General features: G+C 39.4%; 2 protein-coding genes across 5 annotated transcripts in view; both read right to left on the bottom strand.

Moving 5' to 3' along the window:
- LOC143860489 (CASP-like protein 5A1) overlaps positions 1-2,054 on the bottom strand; it is a 40,491-nt gene extending 38,437 nt beyond the window's left edge. Inside the window, exon 1 of one of the 2 annotated variants that reach the window (XR_013239725.1) lies at positions 1,269-2,054. Coding sequence is in view for 1 of the 2 variants with exons in the window: in XM_077371163.1 (XP_077227278.1) it covers positions 1,269-1,474 (206 nt within the window). In the remaining variant the exon portion in view is untranslated. The remainder of the gene's footprint in view (positions 1-1,268) is intronic. The other variant, XM_077371163.1, reaches the window with a different exon arrangement.
- Positions 2,055-4,708: 2,654 nt separating this feature from the next.
- Positions 4,709-13,075, bottom strand: part of LOC143860310 (phosphoglucosamine mutase family protein) — a 39,926-nt gene continuing 31,559 nt past the window's right edge. For all 3 annotated transcript variants that reach the window (XM_077370887.1, XM_077370888.1, XM_077370889.1), the window contains 5 exons: positions 10,494-10,589; positions 10,158-10,312; positions 9,649-9,745; positions 5,201-5,278; positions 4,709-5,108 (listed from right to left, as the gene is read on the bottom strand). In XM_077370887.1, the coding sequence (XP_077227002.1) occupies positions 5,001-5,108; positions 5,201-5,278; positions 9,649-9,745; positions 10,158-10,312; positions 10,494-10,589 (534 nt within the window). In that variant the 3' untranslated portion in view covers positions 4,709-5,000. The remainder of the gene's footprint in view (positions 5,109-5,200; positions 5,279-9,648; positions 9,746-10,157; positions 10,313-10,493; positions 10,590-13,075) is intronic.

Here is a 13,075-nt window from a genome sequence, read left to right as displayed (position 1 = left end):
ACAGCAGCTCATAGAGCAAGATGGCCGACAGCAAATACCCAACAATAGCAGGAAGGAAAACTACTATCCGAATCGCGAGGGAACGGCGAAGTGAAGACAATGGGCTACAATTGACCCCCATCATTTGCCAATGACGTTGCATCCTGTTCGATTATCTACAAACATGCTGGAAAAACATGTCAATGACTTTGCATCCCCGTTCGCTTATCTACAAACATGCTGGAAAGACATGTCAAGACCATCAATGCGATCAATAATCCCTTCAAAGTATTTTGCAAAATGGCATAGGTACCATCCTTATTGGATCCATTTGATGAGATTGCTAGAATCCCCTTCGATGATCAAAGTAAGAATAAAGTCCACACATGTAAGCCTGTGCCCACATTAGTTGTTTACTAGGTTTCACCTCTAGTTTATGAATGTCGAGTTACAACAGACAAACAACATAAAACACAAAGAGAGAGTATAGCACATTCACATCACCTTTCATCGCTTTTTTTTTTTTGAATGGTACATCACCTTTCATCGCTGCTACTAAGAGGTGGAAACCCCAACCCAAATGTGTCCAGACAAAACCTACGCAAGGCAGTAACTCACTTCCAGGATTAAGGGCATGTTTGGCTGCCAGGAATTTTTTTTAATATGAATTGGGCGTCTCCAAGTGGAGATGAGAATGAAGTGGGCTAAAAATCCAGAAAAAAAAAATCCCAGAACTAGTGTCTCCAGCGAGGAGAAGTTGCTAAAAATCGAGAAACCAAAAACTCTACTCAAAACCGGATCAACCTTTTCCGGTTTTTTATAGTTCTGGGATTTGACTCCGGATTTTTAGCCGACTTCACCTCATCTCCACTTGGAGACGCCCAATTTATCACGAAAAACAATTCCTGGCAGCCAAACGTGCCCTAAGTGTTTGAGTGTTGGCAGAAACTGTTTTTTTTTTTTTCTGTACAGTTAATCCACCTAGTGAGTTATCAAAGGCTAAATGGGATTTAAGAAAAGAAACAATATCAACGTGCTCCTGACCAATTCAAAATAAAAACACCATGTGTTCCACATCTGCTCTCAGTAGGCAGAAGCCAGTATTGAATATCAGAATTATCATTCTAGTTTCGGCAAATGTAAAAAGAACAGAAATAAATCAGAGGTGTATAGCTTCAAAATATCAATAATCCCTAGCAAAGGCACAAAATGAAAGAAAGAACATTCAAATTGACACAGATATTGATATAAAAGGAAAGTAGAGTCAATGAATTGTTTTAGTGTGGTACCAGAAAGCAGTGACTGAGGTGAAATCACTGGTTGAAACCATGACGTAGAGAGCTAAAATTGCAAACAAGAACTGAAAGAATCTCAAGGCAAGGCCTCCAGGAGTACCAGGCATGCCTTGAATGTCCTTCATCCTCACTCTTGGTTCATAAATCAGGGTGAGAGGAGGTGCTTCGACGGGATGAATCGAAGGATGGCTTGAATTCATCACTTTGGTAACTCAAACTCATAGACAGATAAGATTCAGAGCACTTTCTCAATATGTAGGCACAGAATAGAAAAGGATGAACCTCTCTAATTCAGCAAAATAATCGGATAGATTTGAAGAAAAGCTCAAACTATGAAGACTCGATCAAAGCCTTACTCTGGCAGAATTAAGTAAAAAAGGGTTTTTTTACTGATTTATTGTTGAAAAAAGCCCTAAGTTCGGGATTTGGTTAGAAAAGGGGCAAAATCTAGAATCAGGGGCTCAATTACATGGCTTCAGTGCAAACATGAAAAACAAAAGAGCCAGTCTGCGATCAGAGCTCTAATTCCATGGATTCTTGAAGGAAAAAACCCTAATTCCATGAAATCAGGCAGGAATAAAGCAAAATCTCTTGAACATCAATTCGCGTTAACAGCGGTGCGAATTATCGTATACGGGGGTCCGAATTTATAATCAACCTTTTCGTAACGAATCAGAAATATGTTGAATGGCAAGAGGAGTGACACTATCAATATCCGCAGGTCCATGTTTTGATAATTGACCGACCTCGCCTTGTTTTTTTTGGAATGGCGTCCATTCCCTTTGGTGCAAATTGTGCAATTAATAAAGGGCGCTGATATCCCCCATCCCCCCCACCCCTCCCGCCCCCACGCCCACGCTTGACGGCTGGCTAACGCTAAACGTTAGGATTTAACGTACATCTCACTTTCCCACCATTTGACCGGTCTCTCTCTCTCTCTCTCTCTCTCTCTCTCTCTCTCCACACACAACAGGAACAGTTGGTGGCCAACAGAAACCGTGTGGTGGAATGGTGGGCCCATCTTTGAACAACGTAGACCCCGCTAATACCACACCATAAGATAATGCAAACCGTCCATTTGATGGGCCATAAACGTAAATAGGTTGCATCCCAAAATATCATTTCCATAGGCTGATCCTAGCCCTCCGATCTAAATAGAAACTACATCTTATGCAACCTCTATAGATTGTAGAATTGTGATCATCCTATGGAAATGATTTTTGGGGCACAACCTATTTTCATTGTGGCCCCATCACATGAATGGTTTGGATCATTCTATGGAGTTGGTCGTAAAGTAACATTAAGGCCCGTCCACAACATAGGATGATCCAAGCCGTCCATGGTTTGGATAATCCTACGGAGTTGGTCGTACAGTAACATTATGGCCCAATCGTAGGCCCCACCAATATTTTTCCAAATTGAAGCGTACCGTCCACAACATAGGATGATCCAAGCCGTCCATGGTTTGGATCATCCTATGGTGTGGTTCATACAATAACATTAAGGCCCAATTTAGGCCCCACCCATATTTTTGAAAATGAAGTGTACCGTCCAGACCATAGGATGATCCGAGCAGTCCATTTGATGGGCCATAACGTAAATGGGTTGTGTCCCCAAAAGGGTTGGCCCATCAAATGAATGGTTTGGATCATCCTGTGGCAGTACAGAAACATTAAGGCCCGTCTACAACCTAGGATGATCCAAGCCGTCCATGGTTTGGATAATCCTATGGAGTTGGTCATACACTAACATTAAGGCCCAATCGTAGGCCTCACTGATTTTTTCAAATTGAAGCGTACCGTCCACAACATAGGATGATCCAAGCCGTCCATGGTATCATCCTATGGTGTGGTTCATACCAATTTAGGCCCCACCCATATTTTTGAAAATGAAGTGTACTGTCCATACCATAGGATGATCCGAGCCGTCCATTTGATGGGCAACAATGTAAATAGGTTGTGCCCCAAAAATCATTTTTGTAGGATGATCACAACCCTACAATCTATAGAGGTTGCATAAGATGTAGTTTCTATTTAGATCGGACGGCTAGGATCAGCCTATGGAAATAATATTTTGGGACGCAACCTATTTACGTTTATGGCCCATCAAATGGACGGTTTGGATTATCCTATGGTGTGGAATGGGAGGGGCCTACGTTGTTCAAAGATGGCCCACCATTCCACCAAACGGTTTCTGTTGGGCCCACCAACTGTTCCTGTTGTGTGTGTGTGGAGAGAGAGAGAGAGAGAGAGAGAGAGAGGTCAAATGGTGGAAAACGTTAGCCAGCCGTCAAGGCGGGGAAGGGGCGGTCAAATGGTGGGAAAACGTTAGCCAGCCGTCAGGGCGGGGAAGGGGGCTGTCAAATGGTGGGAAAACGTTAGCCACAATATCAGCGCCCTTAATAAACCTATGACAGTATAAAAACTCAAAATGAGATTTTATACGGTGTAAGCCCGTCTAGTCCAGTACTTTTTCAAAAGTACTTACGAGTTACGAGCCATGCCATTGGATGATCCAAACCGTTCATTTGATGGGCCATTCAAAAGTACTTACGAGCCATGCCATTGGATGATCCAAACCGTTCATTTGATGGGCCACAACGTAAATTAAAATCATTTCTATGGGATGATCCAAACCCATAGAATGATGTTCCTCTATAAATATGTTATGACTTGGAAATGATTTTTTGGGTAGCAATCACAAAATCTTGCAAGCAATGTACACAAACATCAAAGGAAAACAAACGAGTCAAACGACCCTCAACTCATTTGCGACATCTGAAAGGACCCAATTTTCATCCATTCGATTTGAATTGGTGCTTTCTCCATCACTATGTTGTGAGAATACTCCTTGGACAGTTTATTTGTGAAAATGTATGGCTAGGGTTGCAACTTTAGTCTGCTGGGTCGAGTTTTCTATAACCCTACCTTACCCGAGAAATTACCTTGCATCAGGTCGAGCATTTTACAGGAAAACCCGAGATTCATAAAGCCGACCCTATCCGAGAGAATTTCTTAGGCCGTGTCAGGTTTTTAATGTTTTAACTTAAGATAATGACTAATTTCAAAGAACTAATCATCAGTGCATGAATTTAAGAAAGAAACTACTTTTTCACATGACTGCCTCCGAAAAAAATGATATCAATATACTAAAAAAATAATCATGTTATTCAAGAAATAATTAAGAAATTCAATGTACACTTGAAAACTGACTCGACCCAAGGCCTATGATTTCTGAACCCGCCCGGCACCTGATGCGGGTCAGGTAAACCCCAACCCAAGTTGCAACCTTACCCTGAGGCCAGCCAAGTGATCCGGATTATGTGTATAGTATTCATCCAACCCAATGTCTAGAAATCATGGTCGTATCCTACAAGTCGTCTTATTGACAAGGGAATGGGCGTGTCATCCAATCATGCTTGGGACAAGTAGTAATAGGGTAATTCATGATCATCTATACAGATTAATGAACCAGAAAATTTAAACGTACGAGGCATATCCAACATAGAGAGAGAATAACGGGGTGAATATATTACCCACTATATTAAGCTTACATAGAACATCTTTCAGCTAAAAAAACTGCGCTCAAGAGTGCTCTGAAGCATCTCACATCCAGCAATGAACTTGCTAGAGTCCAAGCAAACTGAACTGAAACACCCAAAAGAAGAAAAAATAAAGCATCTCAGCTTGGTTGCAAGGCCTCCAGTCAAGACAAAGTGCCATAGTATTATGCTTGGACAAACTTGTCTAGAGCCGATGTATCCAAAGCTGAGAACTCTTTCACAGATGACTGCACAGCAAGTCCAAGCTTCACAGCATCTTCTTTGCTCTGTGCCTGCAATGGTTGTTATTGTTCACTCAGTGCTGTTAATGGCATGACACAACATGGCTAGCATCTAATAAATTTTAGCATGAGAGGAGAATTACCTCGATATTGAGAGGAAGAACAGGGTCGTGAAGGGATAATCTCAGAAGGAACCACCCACCAAAGCCAGAGACCCGAACCTGTTTTACACCGAAACATCGTCAATGCAGAAATTTATCTTGATGGTTCAATTCACAAACCAAAAACAGAACCTTAATGCCATAATTATCTAGTCTTGGTTCTAGCATTCTCAGCATAAGAACTATCTATTGAGTTTTAGGTTTACTGTAGTTTAGACTCAAGAATCCAAAATCATGAAAAGGAATGAACTCTCAACCATGACATTGAAACATCAATCTAAGACTAATAGAATCAGAAAAAGGACTGAAGCCCTATCATTTTTAAGTGAGATAATAAGACTACAGTATACTGTCAATGAGCTTGATTTTTTGTTGTGAGACAGTAGATTAAAGACGAGGGGATCATTTCAAGAGGTATAGCTTACCACAGTAGGTACTCCAACCTGATCTTTAAACTTTGCTTGGTCTTTGGATGTTGAGTTCAACTCAGCTGAATTTTTGAAATAGGAATGAAGTTTTTGAAAGTTGAATTGAAGATCAGCTAAACCTTATCAGATTGGAGCAATGACTTGTTAGTCAGAGCCGGACAGAACCGAGTCAATTCAGCCGAGTTCCGATTAGCCAATTGGGAACATGGGACTGCCACTAAGAGAAGCACTCTAACTCAAAGCCCGGGGACAGACTATAAATTCAGAAATTGAAGCTTTGATTTTGAGATCAACTGACCTAGTAATGCGGGTGCTTAAGAGGGAAGAAGAAGAAAAATAGAAATCAAGAACACAACAAGAGAAGAAGAAGAAAATGGGAGCAATGTTCAACCCAATTGATATTCCATCAATTACATAAATTAATCAACATCCAAAATCCCCTCTAAAGATGGTTTCTAACTCTTTAAATAAAAGAAAACCAAAGCAAATTCGTTCAAGATCATCCACTAGCTAGCTTAGGGACTAACATAACATTAATTGCATTGGAACTCACTAACTTTGACTGTTTTGGGAACCCACTGACACAGTCCACCAAAACTGCCATAACTTTCTACCCTCTTATCCAATTTCCAAGCACAAATACTTGTTGGAAAGATCTCAAAGAGACCTACAACTTTGTAGTTTACCACTTTCCATAATTCTTCCATTTAGAAGCTCAAAAGCAGGTTCAAAACGGGCCAGCAACATTAATGAGGGACTGCACCTTGAAACTCCACCAAAACCACCTAGGCATGACATGGCTGCCATGTTGGCACTGCATCATTATTTCCGGGTGAGAAAGAACTCGCCCACGAGTTCTCATCAAGCTCTCCATGATAAGTTGTCAAGTCTTAACATTGAAGTTGGGTGAGTATAAATATTTGGAGGGAGCTCAACCTTGAATGCACTATCCCCAATTTTCTTAAGCACTTGAAAAGGGGCATCCACACGATCTTGAAATTTGCTAAACTTCCTTGGTTCAAGAAAACTCGCCCTCGAACCTTGAAGTATCAAAGAATGATCATCAATTGAAACTTCCCAAGATCAAACTCCGCTTCATAATCTCCATGAAGAAGTGATAACTTGTCTAGATTTTGAACATGTTTGAATATATAAATATCAACTGTGAGCTTCAATGTAGGATCGAATAAAAATGGATCGATGTAATTGGATGAAAAAATCGATGTAATATTTTTCCATTTACCCATCACTTCAATATCCATCGGTTCACCTAATATGCAATCGGATCAAATTTCTTTGCTGATGAATTCATTGAATTGCCGTTGAAGATCCTCGTACTCCTCGTTAGTTTCAACAACAAGTAGAGAATTGAATTTACCATTATCATTGGTCTCTTGATCAAATTCGTTCTTGGAAATAAAAAAGTTACTCTCATATCCTTTCTTGAATCATGCAATCCGATACGGCTTTGGATGTTGTTCGGTTTTGAGTTTGTGCTTGTTCACAATTTTATGAGAAACGATGTTCTCGGAACTCCCACCATCAATCATAATGGAGCAAACCTTGTCATGAGATTCGCATCGAGTCTTGAAAATATCGGAACGAAGCCAATCATCATCGGATTCAACCTTTGGTGTAGCAAGTGCTCTTTGGATCACCAAACTTTCTCCTTCTTCGGGTTCGATTTCTTCATTTTGTATGCCATCTTTCTCATCATATATGGGTTGATTTGAATAGTCAATAAGATCCTCATCATATATGGGTTGATTTGAATCATCAACAAAATTATCATCATTTTCTTCATCACCGAAGGCAACTACTTGCCTCTTTGGACAATCTTTGAAATGATGGCCAACTTGACCACACTTGAAACAAGCATTTGAATTGTTGGGACGATTGGGCTGATTTACAACTTGATGTGTAGGGGCTGATTTTGTAGAATTTTTGTTGAAATATTCGGACCTTGACTTTGTACCTCCACCATGTGAAGATTTACCTTCGAAAGAAGGATAGAGACTACGAACATCCACATACTTTTTAGCACCACGACGAGGAAGCTTAGCCTCCACCTTCAAGGCTAGTTGATAAGCATCATTGACGCTCAATGATCGGTGCATTTCCACCTCATCACGAATGGAAAACTTCAAACCATCAACATACCTTGCCACAAGTTGATCTTCACCCTCTTGAATATCATTACGAGCCATGAGTTTGTAGAATTCTTCGGTGTAGTCCAACACACTCTTGGATTCTTGGCGTAGGTTGTTGAATTGAGAAAAGATAATTTGGGAAAAATCCAACGGAAGAAATTTCTCCTTTAAGCCTTGACTTCATTTTCTCCCAAGAAGAGATCTTACGCTTTCCTTTGCGGATTCTCATCTCTTGAACTTTATCCCACCATGTTGAAGAGTAGCCACGAAGCCTTGTAGCCACAAGCTTCACACGTTGGCTTTCGGGTGTCTCCTTGTAATCAAAGAACTTCTCAATGGCACTAAGCCATTCAAGAAAATCTTCGGGTTGTAGACGACTGTGGAACTCCGGCAAGTCAATCTTGACGGTGTCGAAATCACGATAGAACCTTCCCAACCTACCTTCTTCACGAGTATTGGTGAAGGGATTCACATCGGATTCATAACTAGAACCTCCATGGCTTGATCTACCACGCTCACTACGAGCCTCTTGGCATTCAAGTAGCATGGTAAGTTGTTCAACTTGTCTTCGAAGTGCTTGAAGTTCATCATCTCTTTCATCTCTCAAATCTTCCATCATTTGGTTACCACGCCTTCCTCTACCTCTTCGTGCCGCCATGAAAATCAAATCGAAGCTAGCCCAAGAGAGTAACGTTAGCTCTGATACCAGATAATGCGGGTGCTTAAGAGGGAAGAAGAAGAAAAATAGAAATCAAGAACACAACAAGAGAAGAAGAAGAAAATGGGAGCAATGCTCAACCCAATTGATATTCCATCAATTACATAAGTTAATCAACATCCAAATCCCCCTCTAAAGATGGTTTCTAACTCTTTAAATAAAAGAAAACCAAAGCAAATTTGTTCAAGATCATCCACTAGCTAGCTTAGGGACTAACATAACATTAATTGCATTGGAACTCACTAACTTTGACTGTTTTGGGAACCCACAGACACAGTCCACCAAAACTGCCATAACTTTCTACCCTCTTATCCAATTTCCAAGCACAAATACTTGTTGGAAAGATCTCAAAGAGACCTACAACTTTGTAGTTTACCACTTTCCATAATTCTTCCATTTAGAAGCTCAAAAAGCAGGTTCAAAATGGGCCAGCAACATTAATGAGGGACTGCACCTTGAAACTCTACCAAAACCACCTAGGCATGACATGGCTGCCATGTTGGCACTGCATCACCTAGTTATGGAAAAACTCGCCAATCTTATTTAATGAAATGCAATTCTTTTATATAATTGGTGTTTGGGAGGAGTCCAGCAACACAAAGAAGAGTCAGCCAAGCGCAATCTCGAGTTGATGTGTGAGATTGCGAACATTGTTTTGACTTGCTCCAATATGGAAACAAGGAAACACCACTAAGAGAGGCTACAACTTGCACAAGAACATTGCTAAGCTCAGTATAAAGCTAGAAATATTTTCCCCATATCTTAACACAGAAGTCCAGAACTTGACCCAAAACTCTTGTTTCAATAATAGCACTCAACTCTTTACACTTTTAAATCGGTTGTTGAGACCTGAGAGAATTTGAGAATTATAACAGCATTTAAAAGCTAATTATAGAAGTGTAAATAAAGGGTGTAGTGCCATTATTGAATCAGTGGGAAAATCATTTTCCTGATTTTCCTACACACACACACACACACAAGCTCAGAAATACTGAAAAAGAGGCAAATTTCCTAAAAGATCTGGGAAAAAGACAAGTAGCACAAGTATAAAGTGGCATGTCCTCTTACAAGTACTACAGTCTATTCTAGCATTGAATCTCTTGCCAGATAGTAAGTCAAGAATACAGAACTTACGCCTTCATAGTTAACAGGGGCTTTCTGTAACTTTGGATCTGAACTTGTCATGTTCTCCAATTGTTTCAGCACTGCCTCTCCATATTCCCGGAAAGATCTGAAGGGAGAAGATTTTGTCAAACCAACAACAGTAAAGAGTTCCTAACCTATATAAATCTACCAAATCTAGGTAACATGCTGCGCAACAAAGTGCTTTCTAAGAAGAAAATCGCAAACCTGACTGTTTACAAACCATTATATGTGAAATAAGCAGCAGGTTGTAATGGAAGATAAACAAGAGCGTCATAAGAACATGATGGGTAAGGCACATAGTGAAGTTTGCTTAGGCTCTGTTTCTTTTGACATAAAATGGGCATAAAACAAATTTTATGGCCATTTTTCCACTTAAAAAATGGGAGTAAAATTTGTTTTACACCCATTTTATGTCGAAAGAAACAGAGCCTTAGTTTTCTCCCATGCCCAAAAAAATACTACTAGATCTAGAGTAAGTTAGATCATCATGTATATACCCTCCAAGGAGATCTGGATGATTCTGATCTATCTTCAGTCTAAGTTCCACAGCGACAGCTGGTTCTTCCAGGCCCTCTACTAGATCAGTCAATACTTTGCTACCAGTACCCGTTCCCAGAGATCTGGCAGTAGCAAGTTTATTTAGAAGCTTGACCTGAAAGCAAAAGTAAAATTAAAACAAGAAATAAAAAAGACAAGCATGAAATGTAGATACACGTTTTACGTGCTAAGATACATTAATACATATAAACATGCATTTAAAGTGATTTCTCTGTCTTCCGGTGAATAACTATTTCGGGAAACCCTACATGAGGATGCTGAAAGGTAATGCCTACCATGAGGTACGCCCCATCATCAAGCCAGTGATTCTCCTTGAGAGCTCCATGTCCGCTGGTTTCAATTGCCAGATGTGACTCTTCACCAACTGAGTTCTGCCATCATTGTTTTTCCTTTCATTAGATATTTTCCTGCAGGAGGAATCGATGGTTTGCATGCCACCAAATCTTCCAAGGAATAGAAAAATAGAAATGGCCCAATAATCAAATTATAAAGATGATTGATTGAATAAAAACTTGCAAGCGGGAAAAGAAAAAAGTATGTACTTGGATTGAGTAATCATTGCATTTAAAACATACAATTCAATTCCACGTCTTAATGTCAACTTGCCAACATAAAACGTACATATGATACTCGCTACTCAAAGTTGTATATAAATGGATAGGATGGGCAAGAGGCAAGAGATCAAATGAGAGGACCAATGATGCAAACTTAGGGTTCGCATGGAGTATTAATAAGGTTTCTAATTTGAATATGGCAGCAACATACATTCAAAAACAAATTAAAGATCTTAATGTCAACTTGCCAACATAAAACGTACATATGATACTCTCTACTCAAAGTTGTATATAAATGGATAGGTTGGGCAAGTGATCAAATGACCACCCATGATGCAAACTTAGGGTTCGCATGGAGTATTAATAAGGTTTCTAATTTAAATATGGCAGCAACATACATTAAAAAATAAATAAAGATACTAGTCAACCAGCAATCAGAGTTTTCATAAAGAATTCAAAGCTATAGAGTTCATTCATCAATGAGAGTTTTGTCAATCCAAGCAGGTTCCATACATCAGATCCATGAAATAAATCAGACTAACTAGAAAAAAGAAATCAAACCTCAAATGTATCTAGCATAAGTAACATATCTAAAAATAAATCTAACAAAAGGCTCCTAACAATACCTAAAGGTGGTAAAGGGAATGGCAATAAAGGTGAACGGATCGGGATAGCGTAGTGATGATAGCAGGGGGTATAGGTTAGGTAAAAGAGGGCATAAGTAGAGGGAGACGTTAAAGAAAAAAAGAGAAATGTACCAGTGAATAGGGGAAAGTGTACCCAATAAAATATAAAAATAAGGGAAACAGCCTTGTGGTCACGGGTTCGAGTCACGGAAACAGCCTCTCTGCAAAGCAGGGGAAAGGCTGCATACATCTAGCCCTCCCCAGACCTCGCAATGGCGGGAGCCTCGTGCACTGGGCCGCCCTTTTAAAATAAGGGAAGTGATATATCCGCCCCCTTTTTTTACTTGGGACAGCCAGGTCCAGTGTATGTATGACTGAAGAGGGGCTGATGTACTTCACGAGGGAAAGATTCAACTGGCGTGATTGCCACGTACACTGAAGCTAGCTGTCCCATGTAAAGAATAAGGGGCGAATTTATCATTTCCCTACAATAAACATGCTCTAAATAAACAACTAATCCTAAGGCTACATCACATTAGCCCCATAATCACCAAGGATGGTGTGCACTTATGTGTGGAAGGATGAAGAAAATCAGACAGGAAAAAATTACCCAAAGAGGACATTATCAGCAACACCGACAAGAAGTCCAAAGAGGGTGTACACACCTTAGAATTCCTCGAAACTCCACCATTTTGGTCATTTTTATGTAATATTAACGAGTTTGACAATTTCTTGATTTTCTTCCCAGGGAGGTTTATAGCGTGAAAATTTGGGAATTCAGATATCAGGTTGCTTGGAGGTGGCTTTAGAAAATTTTGTGGATGTCTACAGATTTTCTAAAAAATTCAAATTTATTCTTAGAAAGTCGTTACATCTATTTGCTGCACTTTCCCATTGAGAAGAATTTAAAATTGAGGACGTAATATTTTTAGGCTGGGATAATTAACTTCTAAGAGAGGAATACGTCTTAGTTTAGTTTTAGAAAATAGGACTCATTTTAGTAGTTTTATGAGTTTAGAACTTCTTGTTGAGTTACCTTGGCAGCAATTACTCTTAGTTTACTATTTATTTTCAGCAGTCTAAAAAGGAAAGACGTGTGATTTCACTTGATTTAGCAAGTACAGCAAGTTTATGATTAGAAAGCTGGAGTTTCCTATTAAGTTGCTAGTGATTTGGCTCAGCCATATGTGTATACTGCAGAAAATAAATCAAAGAGTTCACTGTACAAGCTTCTTCTTTCTGAACTAATTTATAAGATTTTTATATCCACAAGCTGTTGTTTTCTCTCTATAGACCTCAGCTGCAATTTGAATGATGTTTGCTTTGAATTGGACCTATCCCATACTAGTGTTCCACTCCTAGAGTTGGTAGATTACATCAAGCAGTTCAAAATTTTAAGAAAATTGGTTTCTTAAGTAAATTATTATGAAGTGGTTAGCATCAGCAAACTTTTCGCACTGATGCCATTTTCTCATGCACAAAATATAAAAATCAACACAAGAAGATGATTGATGAAACTGTGAAAGATCAATGGACCAAAGGGAAATGCTTTTTTGGCTTTATATAAAGATTCACAAAAAAATGATGTATATATGAGAACATCAATAAAGAGCAAAGTTATTCTGAGAGATTTTCTATTCATGACTTTGCACAAGAAATAGATGGCAAAAGGGTGAA

The sequence above is a fragment of the Tasmannia lanceolata genome, unplaced genomic scaffold, assembly GCF_043159265.1.
Source record: "Tasmannia lanceolata isolate RefF3 unplaced genomic scaffold, GAP_Taslan_0.1 ptg000037l, whole genome shotgun sequence".
NCBI lineage: Eukaryota > Viridiplantae > Streptophyta > Magnoliopsida > Canellales > Winteraceae > Tasmannia > Tasmannia lanceolata.
Note: the sequence above shows the minus strand (reverse complement) of the source record. Positions and strands in the feature narration are given on the sequence as shown.